Here is a 9,882-nt window from a genome sequence, read left to right as displayed (position 1 = left end):
CCGGTAGCCCTGATCCGCCCGGTCCCACCGTGCCCCCGGTGTCCCCGCACCGGCCGGGCTGAGCCGGGAGCGCGCGGGATGCTGAGCCCGGCCCGGCCCTCCGAGCTGTTGTGTGACAACTGAAACCGCCGGGGCCGATCGGGTTACGGGGCCTGCCTGGAACTTGCCAGAGAAACCCGTCCGGGGCCGGCCGTGCCGCCGATCCACCGGCTCCCGAGCTGCTGGCATGGTTTGCCCAGCCCCGGGTCCCGCTGTGCCGCTGGCCGGAGCTCGGACAGCACAGGTAAGCGTTCCAGGGATGCCCCAGGGGCTTCGGCCAAAGAGGAGATTATTCGTCTTGGTGGGAGGCAGGAGAGGAGCTTGAGTTTCAGGAAGAGTCTCTATTTATTTCCCTTGGTAAGCCCAGTGCACCGAACAGGACATGAGAGGGAGAAATGCAGCCAAAATGTTCCCAGGGCACAGCTGTCCTGGAGTGCAGCCCAAGGCTCTTGGGTCCTGATGGAGGATGGAGGGAAAAAGCCATTTCCTCATCCTACAGAGACAGCAGAATTTCTGCGGGTACAGAAACAGCCTGGCTCGGGTCACTGGATGTCACCTGGCAAGCCTGGTGGCACAGGAGGGGCTGGGGTGGGCACAAGGGAGTTTATTTGTGGGGGACAGGCAGGGTCTGTGTGTGCCACAGCCAGGCCAGGAGCTGCAGGGACAGCAACCACATTGGGACTGGCAGGGGAGCTGTGCCACTCTCGGTGCCCTGACAGGCTGTGCTCAAGGACAGCCAGCCAGCAAACAGCTGGGCAGGGGCTGAGACTCAGAGGGATGGAGCTCATTCAGTCCAAGCACTGTGAAAATCACTTAGAAACTCTCATCTGGCCAAAGTCTGGCAGAAGGTCTTAATGGAAGGCACATCCATTCACTTGGGATCCCAGAACTCAGCTCTTTCAAGGATTAAAATTCGCTGTCTGTGTTTAAAGTGCTCAAGTCAGTTAAAAATGGAGGGAAAAGAAGCAATTACCTCACTGGCTGAACAACAACAACAGAAAAAGGGAATTAATTGCGGTTTTGACTGTTTGGGCAGGGAATAGTAACAGAGATGCCTGAGTTTGTAGGAGCTGTGTGTGTCAGTATGGGAGAACAGATGCCCCAAAGCTCCAGGAGCACTGCTCAGAAGGAGATTTGCGCAGGAGAACCTGCCAGAAAGGAGCTGCAGAGGACGGGAGGAGCAGGGAGAGCAGGAAGAAGTGGGTTTCAATCCCCTGAAGCAGTGACATGGCCACAGAGGTCCTGAGCAGGAGGAAAACCCTGCAGCTCTCCTTGCCTAGGCTGTGCCCAGCCCCGTGCCAGCTGTGCCAGCTGTCCAGGGAGGTTTTCCCAGCCCATCCATCAGTGCCGGCAGCACAGCCCGTGCCGGGGCCGAGGGGAGGCCGGTCACAGAGTGCTCCATGCAGAGATGCAGCCGCCCCGCCCGCCGGTGCCGCAGCAGGACGCGTAATTCCCTAAAACCTCTTAGCGTGCTAAGCCCTGGGATCCCTCAGTGCCGAGGAAGCCGGGGAGAAAATCAGAAATAGCAGCTTAAGGGACAGTCGGTGCCAGCGCGGGGGGCTCTGCGGCCAAACGGGGCTCGACTGCTCCCCCTGCCATGACCCCAAGGAGCAGCCTGGCTGGGGACGGCTCTCCTGGTGAGCCCCAAAGCCCTCGACCCCCAAATCGCTGCAGCAAACCACGTGCAGTCCCCAAACCTCCCCCAGGTGTGTCGCTCACCTGTGCCCAGGTCCCGGCTCGCCCAGGTGTGCCCGGCGCGGTCCCCCGCTCCGCACGGCGCTGTCGCTCCGCATTTGCCCTGTGCCTGAAGGATTTCCCTCCACGGGCACTAATCTGTTTTCCCTCCTTCCAGCTCCTAATTCCCCCCAGATCTGCAGGCTCAGGTCAGCGCCAGGCTCAGCCAGGACGAGCGCGGCAATTAGTGTGCCCGCGCTCCTCTGTGCGATGGAGATAAGGTTAATCAGGAAAGGAAAAGGCCAGAAGGAGCTCAGTGCGTGTGTGGCGCTGAGCTGGAGCCGCTGGAAGGGCTCGGGGCTGCCGTGAGAAGGCCGGCAAGGGGCGGCCACCCCTGCCCGCCGTGTCCCGGTGCCGCGGCAGCACCGGAGCGGGCCCGGCCCCGGGGAGCACGGGGAACCGGGAGGATGCTCCCAGGAGCGCTGCGGGTACGTGGGAAGCGCTTCCAGGGGTGATGGAGGAGAGTCGGGAGAGCTGCGAGCCCCCGGTGGGACGGAGCTGCTGCCGCCGAGAGCCCCCGATGGCCGCGGATTTCTGTAAGTGCTGGGCCCGGGGCGGCGAGGTGAGACGGAGTAGAAATTGTCCAGAGTAGGAACAGAGGTGCAGCGAGCAGCTCACACCGGTCTGCCGGGCTTTTCCTGCAGCACAGCCCGCAGCAGCAGTGCTGGGACTGTCCCAGGGCTTACTGGGCTCCCGCTGGAGCGCTCAGAGCCCGTGCTCAGCAGCCCCCGGGGTTTGGTCACAGATGGGTTTCATCCCCGAGTTTCACCCTCAGCTCGTTCCCTCTGAGTCTCGTGGTCTCTGTAGGGTGATTTGCCCGGGTAAAATTGTCAGAGTTTCATTTTTGCCCAGGTAAAATTGTCTGGTTTTCATTTTTGTAAGTGCTTAATGTGTGTTCAGTGACACAGATAGAATAAACACGGGGTTAAAAAGAGTCTTCACAGACAGCTGAGATCAAACACAGAGGAAAACCCCGTGTGGGTTACTCCAGTGAGTGTCAGCGGACAGTGCAGGCACTTACACACCACAGAGTCACGGAAAGGGAGGCTGGAAGGGACCATGGCAGGGTCATGGGGACAGCACAGCTTGGAAAGGGCATCCGAGGGCACTGTGCCCATCAGCTAGCCGGGCTACCTCGGGCAAAGGCAGCTCCTGCAGATGTTCAGGGCTGCTGTGCCCCTTTCTCCTTGGGCATCCTGGAGCCAGGCCAAACCCTTCACGTGAAACGAGTCCTGCTGAAAACCATCATCCTGCCATTTTGGGATGCTGCTGTCAGGAGAACTCATACACGGGACTGAGAGGGCACAGAGAAATGATCCTGGGAGAGCTGAGAGGATCTGGCAAATTCCAATGAATTTACAGTAATTTTCTAGTTGCAAACAGCTAAAATACTGAGTGTTGAGAAGGGCTGGTTAAAATCAAGCTGGTTAAGTCCTTGGATCATCTATTCATTAATGTAACATTAGAGATGTAACATTAATATAACAGTAATGTAGCATGTCAGAGAAATGAACTAATCATTTTGATGGACAAATAAATACAAGAAGATGCCAAAGTGAGGCTCCTGGGGAAGGTGTAGGTGGGTGCCCCAGGTGAGACCAGGGCTGTGCCAGTCACATCTGAGTGCCACGTGTAGCCCCAACCTTCCCAGCCAATGTGGCCTCCTCAATGGCCCCACCAGCGGCCAAAGATAGAGTAAAAGCTGTTATTTTAAGGAAACGTAGAGGAAATACAGGCTCTTGGGGCGTTTCTTCCCACAGTGAGGGGAACACGGCACACACTGTAACCCCCACCCGACGGGCTCCACACGGCATCTACAGGAACGACCCCTAAGGACTGAACAGCCACCACAACTCCTCTCTTTCCCTCTTTCCCTCCTTCTTTTGCAGTCGCAGCCATGCCGGCGACCAACCAGGGCTGGCCCGAGTCGTTCGGGTTCGGGATAAGCGGCTCGGGGCCGTGCTACGTCCTGTGGGTGCAGGAGGGCAGCAGCGCGGCGCTGGCGGGGCTGCGGCCCGGGGACGAGGTGCTGGAGCTGGAGGGGCGGCCCGTGTCCCGCCTGGGCCGGGAGGCGCTGCGGGCCCTGGCGCGGCGCTGCGGCAGCGTGCCCCCCAGCATCGGCGTGGTGTCCCGGCTGCAGCGGGCCAGCGTCCCCCCGGGGCCCCGCGGCCGCTTCGGCTTCGAGCTGGGCAGCGAGAGCCCCCCGCGGGTGGCCAGCGTGAGCCCCGCGTCCCCCGCCGCGGCCTGCGGGCTGGAGCCCGGCGATCTCCTGCTGGAGGTGGACGGGACCCCGGTGGCCGGGCCCGAGGCCGCGGCCGCGCTCGTGGGGTCGTGCCGCGGGCGGTGCCTGCGCCTGGCGCTGCTGCGGCCGCAGCGAGGGGACGCGGCTGGGGACGATGCCGGGGACGCTGCCGAGGGCATTGCCGGGGATATCGCGGGGGACATCGCGGGGGACACCGCCGGAGATAACACGGGGGACGCCGGGCCCAGCGCCGGCCCCGCGCACCGCGACAGGAGGCAGAAGGCGCAGGAGTTCAGCAGGAAGGTGAGGCCGGGGTGTGGGTAAGGGGGCAGAAGGCGCAGGAGTTCAGCAGGAAGGTGAGGCCGGCGTGTGGGTAAGGGGCTGGGGCGCTGGGCACCCCCTGTGCCAAGCAGAGTTGGAGATTGCCACCTCCAGCCTTGGCATGTGGATGGGGAATGCTCCCGGCTTGGTCATGTGGCGCATGAGCACCCGAGAGAAGGGTCTGGAAATTACCTGGGAGAAGAGATGGTGCTGCAAAGGGCTTGGAGGGCCTCTGGGGATGATGCTGCGGCTGCAGCGAGGGGACACAGCTGGAGACTTGTTCTCTTGTTCTTGTTCCCTTGCTCAACAAGAGCGAGGAGAGACCCACAGGGCAGATCCTGCTCTGGTGGTCCCTGGATGTCCCTTCAAAGTCTGAGCCTGTCACCCTGCAGACGTTTTAGTTCTTATTTTGTTGCAAAAGGGAAAACATCAATGTGATTACATCTTCATTGTGCTCCTGAAAGCTTCCTAGTGGGTATTTTAGCAAACACCTCGCCTTGTGCTAATTATAAATTTGATCACAGTTGGTTTTTTTCAATCTTTCTAATTTCCATTTCAAAGTAGCCTTTTAAAATGCTGTTATGAAAATAACCAGGCTGGTAGGGCTTTTTTTTTTTTTTTATCCCGAGTTAATGAAGGAACAAGACATCCATAAAGAGATTTGTGGGTATCAGGCGAATCCCCTCAGTCAGCGTCTCCATTAAAGATTCACGAATACCCTCTGAGGTTTGGATTCATGGGCGTGGGAAACAGATACCTGCTGATTACAGGAGATTAACCAGGAGGGGCGGTTGTTCCGGGCCGCCTCTGAAGGCGCATTCAGCCGAGTGAAACATTCCTGGATGATCACAGGAGAGCGAGTCTGTTGTGGTGCTGTGAGCACCCCATCAGCACCTCTGTCCCCTCCTTCCCCAGCCCCACAAGCAGCCGGGACAGCCCCAGCAGCAGCGTGGGCAGGAGCAGGATGGCAGAGCTGCTGGGGCAGGATGGCAGAGCTGCTGGGGCAGGATGGCAGAGCTGATGGGCAGGAAGGCAGAGCTGCTGGGGCAGGAGCAGGATGGCAGAGCGGCTGGGCAGGATGGCAGAGCGGCTGGGCAGGATGGCAGAGCTGCTGGGCAGGAAGGCAGAGCTGCTGGGGCAGGAAGGCAGAGCTGCTGGGCAGGATGGCAGAGCTGCTGGGCAGGAAGGCAGAGCTGCTGGGCAGGAAGGCAGAGCTGCTGGGGCACGGCTCAGCTGGCAGATTCTCTCCAGAGGGAATTCACAGCACAGAATTTGAAGCGGCTTCAGTTTCTGTGTGATGTAGCAAACACTAAAGCCAGCAGGGTGTTTTACCCCTCCTTTCCCGGGATCCCAGCTCCGGTCGGTGCTGTTGGTGCTGTGAGCTCCTGGGCACTGCTGCCCGCCCGCTGCCAGGCTGCAGGGTCAGAGGGTGCTGCTGGTTTGTGTTTCACACTGCACTGCCCACGGCTCACCTTTTCCCAGCTTCTTTCCTTTGGTGGAGCCCAGGCTGAATGGCCTGACAGACAGACAGACAGACAGTGGTGCCAGCAGCTCTGGGGCAGGGCTGTGCCATTGTCCCACATCCTGGGGCATCACCAGGGAGGTGCTCAGGGTCCCAGTTCCAGGGCAGAGCCTTCTCTCATCCCCTGTGTGCTCAGGGACACGCTGGGAACCCATGAGGGCTGGCAGCACCCCCGCGCTGGATGGGGTGCCCAAGGAGGGGCTGCATGTGGCACTCAGGGATGTGGCACTCAGGGCTCTGGGCTGGGTGAGAAGGTTGGGATCAGGCACAGCTGGGACTCGAGCATCTGGGAGGTCTCTTCCAGCTGAAACCATTTGTGATTCTGTGATTCCCACCCACCAAGCCCTGCAATTCCAGCCCAGGCAGAAATCCCACAGCAGCCCTCTGGGATCCATCCCACCACAGAGTGTCTGTCAGTCCTGTGCTGGACTGGGGGCCGTGCTGACGAGCCAGCCCAGGGGACGCTGCTGCTGTGCTGCCCCAGATTTGGTAACCTTGAAGTGCTGCTGCTGCTGCTGCTGCTGGGAGCCCTGCAGTGCCTGTGCAGAGCCAGCAGCACTGGGGGGCTCTGCTGGGACCCTGGTGCCAGTGTCACCCTCCCTGGGGAGGGACAGGTGGGACAACACCGGCAGAAATGGCTCTAAATGGCTCTTCCCCTTCCCCAGGCAGGGGATGCCTGTGGCTCCCTGGCAGTGCCACCACAGGGGTGCACCCAGAGCCCTGCACAGTGCCCAGGGAAGCGTGAGGGGCTCCTCTCCCCGTCCTGCAGGCAAACCCTGCAGGCAAACCTGCACAAAAACATCGCTTGCAGGAAATCCCAGCACTCACAGGTACAGAGAGGGAGTCACAGGGAGTTCCTGCATCCCACTGGAGAGGTCCAGGTGAGGAACCAGCTCCCAGTGCCCAGTGAGGGAGGAGGTGAATAAGGAGGGTCCCATGTAGGTAATTGGCTCGATGGTAATTAGCTAATTACTCTGTCCCAACTGGAGAGGGTGGGCCATGGCTGGGAGGGGTCAGTGCTGGTTCCAGGGCTGGCACTCACCTTCATGTTCTGTCTCCCATTCCCAGCAGCTTCCCAGGGCTAAGGGCAGGATGGAGCTGCCCAGAGGGATCAGGGAGTGAGGCACAAAGCTTCAATAGCTCCAAAAGCCCCTGGCAGCATCCTCTGCCAGGCAGGCTCCAGCCGATCCCATCCCAGCAGGGTTTGGGAGTTTGGGGTCACACCCCCGTTCTTGGGGACTGTCTGGACCAGCAATTCCCGGGCTGTGTGTGGGAGCAGGGCAGAGCTGTGTGTGATGGCTGACCCCTGAGGGGTCCCTCTGCTCCCTGCGTGCTTCCCTCCACCTTGGCTGAGCCAGTGGGACCCACTGTCCGTGTGGCAGTGCCCCTGCTCAGTGTCCCCCCCTTGGCTCCCCTGTCCCCCTGCAGGTGGACGCCATCCTGGGGCAGCAGCCGCAGCTGAAGGAGAAGCTGTTCACGGTGCTGAAGCAGTACGCGGCCCAGCGGAGCGTGGAGGGCCTGGCCCGCGGCCTGAGCCCGCTGCTCACCCACGAGTGCCACCAGCCCCTCATGGACAGCATCAGGTACCGGGGACACCTTCACTCTGCCCTGGGGCCGCTGAACCAAACTGAACCAACCAAACCAAACCAACCAAACCAAACCAACCCAAACCAAACCGAACCAACCAAACCAAACCAACCAAACCAACCCAAACCAAACCAACCAAACCAACCAACCCAAACCAACCAAACCAAACCAAACCAACCAAACCATGGCTCCCTGTACCTGCTGCTCACCCACGAGTGCCACCAGCCCCTCATGGACAGCATCAGGTACCGGGGACACCTTCACTCTGCTCTGGGGCCGCTGAACCAAACTGAACCAAACTGAACCAAACCAAACCAACCAAACCAAACCAAACCAACCAAACCAAACCAAACCAAACCAAACCAAACCAAACCACAGCTCCCTGTACCTGCTGCTCACCCACGAGCGCCACCAGCCCCTCATGGACAGCATCAGGTACCGGGGACACCTTCACTCTGCCCTGGGGCCACTGAACCAAACCAAACCAACCAAACAACTGGCTCTGCCTGCAGCAGGGGATGTGGCTCCCATTCCTGGCTGTGATGCGGAAGGGAGAGGAATTAGCTGCAGAGCCACTGGAGATTCTCCAGAAGCCTGGCCAGAAATAATTTGGGTTCTGCAGGGTGAGAGCTGGTGCGGGTGAGGGCTCAGCCAGCCCTGCCAGCAGCTCTGGCACTGGGGGGCTGGGGGGGTCTCTGCTGGGGCCATGGGCTGCCCGGGGTGCCAGGGCGTGGTCACTGGCCCTGGGGTGCCTGGCAGTGCTGTGATGGGGCTTGGGGTCCCTGGCACCTCTGGAGCCCCAGTGCCAGCTGATCTGGCAGCGAGGCTGGGCTGGGGCTGGGCTGGCCCAGGGACACGTGCTGGGATTACAGCCAGGCTGAGACCGTGGCCATTAGGGAATCAGGTCTCCATCTGGCCTCGCTCCGGGCCCAGCTTTCCAATTGCCGTTTAATCAGAGCAATTGCAGGATTTTACAGTTTCCATAACAACGTCCCTGTGCGGGGTCTGTGCCCTGCCCCACCGTGGCAGGGTGGGGGTGGCTGGTGCCCTGGCCATGCAGGGTCCCCCTGCCATGCTGGGGCTGCTCTGGGTCCCCAGAGCCCCGCACACCCGGGGACAGCGGGCACAGAGCCCTGCAGGGCCGGGCTGCAGAGGGGATGCCAGCTGCCTGCAGTCACCCTGTCCAGGTGCCCATGCCAGCCTGTCCTGCCCCACTGGGCATTCTGGGGGGAGCTGAGTGCCAGCAGCTGGGGCTGGGGAGGGATGGATGGCACTGAGCCAGGCCTGACCCATCACCCCAAACTGAATCACAAAATGAGCCCCCACCACCCACAATTCAGGGAAATTCTTTTCCCCAGCAAGATCCGTGAAAATACCTCAAATGCCTCGGATATCCCCTCTGCCATCATCCCTGGGGAATTATGCAGGATTACTTCCCCTCACAGAGGGGATTTGAATAAGTGTCCAAATCTTCTTCCGGACCCAAGCCCCTCTGTGGGGGGCACAGCAGGTTCCCCCCAGCATGTCCCTGTCCCAGCAATGCCTGTGCCAGTGAGGAGAGCCAGGCTGGAGCCGGTGCTGCCATCCCCAGAAGGATGGGCATCATCCCATGGCATCCCATGCCAGCCCGTGATGGATGCCAGGGGCAGCACCACGTTGTGGCTCCCCCAAACAGGGTCACAGCCCCTGATTGCCCCTGCCCCCTGTGAAAGGTTAACCCCAGGGCTGGGTGAGGGGCGCCATGGATCTGGCAGCTAATCTGGCTTTGATGGAAATGAAATATTTAGCTCAGGGAAAAGATTTACTGTCTAATCTTAATGAAATGAAGCCAAGAAAAGAAATAAAAGAGGTGCCTTGCAGAGCAGGTTTCCCAGCTGTGGGTGCTGGGGCAGTGCCAGGCTGGGCCTGATGCCGGGGTCTCTCTGATGGCAGGCAAGGGCTGTCCCTGCCTGTGCTCTCACTGCGGGTGTGAGCAGCTCCAGCAGCTCTGGCTTCAGGGGGCTGTGATTCTGTGATTCAGGGTGGTTCCAGCCCGTTCAGTCTGTCTGTGGCTGCGGAGGGGTCTGGGCTCTGTGCCCTGGGGCAGCACCCGCAGCTGGGAGGGCCATTGGGGGGGCTCATGCAGGGGTGTCCTGGTTTCAGTGCTGGCTCTGGGCTGGGGGCAGTGTGGGGGTGCTGCTGTGGCTGTCCTGCTCTCCTGGGGCACCCTGGGCACTGCTGTGGGTGCAGTGTGGGCAGAAGGGCCCCTCAGACCTGACCCAGAGGTGTCCTGGGGCTTGTCCTGTGGGATCATCCCAAGGGGGACTTGGGACCTCCTTGGGACCTCGGGAGTACCTGCCATGCATCCCTGTGAGGCTGGCACTGGCTGGCTGTGTGTGTCCGTGTGTCCCCTGGCACTGACGGGCTGTGTGTGCCCATGTCCTCTGGCACTGGCACG

At 60.6% G+C, this 9,882-nt stretch overlaps 1 protein-coding gene across 1 annotated transcript in view; it reads left to right on the top strand.

Moving 5' to 3' along the window:
• The first annotated feature begins 259 nt into the window (after positions 1-259).
• GRID2IP (Grid2 interacting protein) overlaps positions 260-9,882 on the top strand; it is a 39,331-nt gene continuing 29,708 nt past the window's right edge. The window contains exons 1-4 of the mRNA XM_058035483.1: positions 260-283; positions 3,663-4,204; positions 4,286-4,318; positions 7,287-7,441. Coding sequence (XP_057891466.1) covers positions 3,671-4,204; positions 4,286-4,318; positions 7,287-7,441 — 722 coding nt within the window. The 5' untranslated portion in view covers positions 260-283; positions 3,663-3,670. The remainder of the gene's footprint in view (positions 284-3,662; positions 4,205-4,285; positions 4,319-7,286; positions 7,442-9,882) is intronic.

Source organism: Melospiza georgiana, chromosome 16, assembly GCF_028018845.1.
Source record: "Melospiza georgiana isolate bMelGeo1 chromosome 16, bMelGeo1.pri, whole genome shotgun sequence".
In the NCBI taxonomy this organism is placed as follows: domain Eukaryota; kingdom Metazoa; phylum Chordata; class Aves; order Passeriformes; family Passerellidae; genus Melospiza; species Melospiza georgiana.
This window is presented reverse-complemented; position numbering and strand designations above follow the sequence as displayed.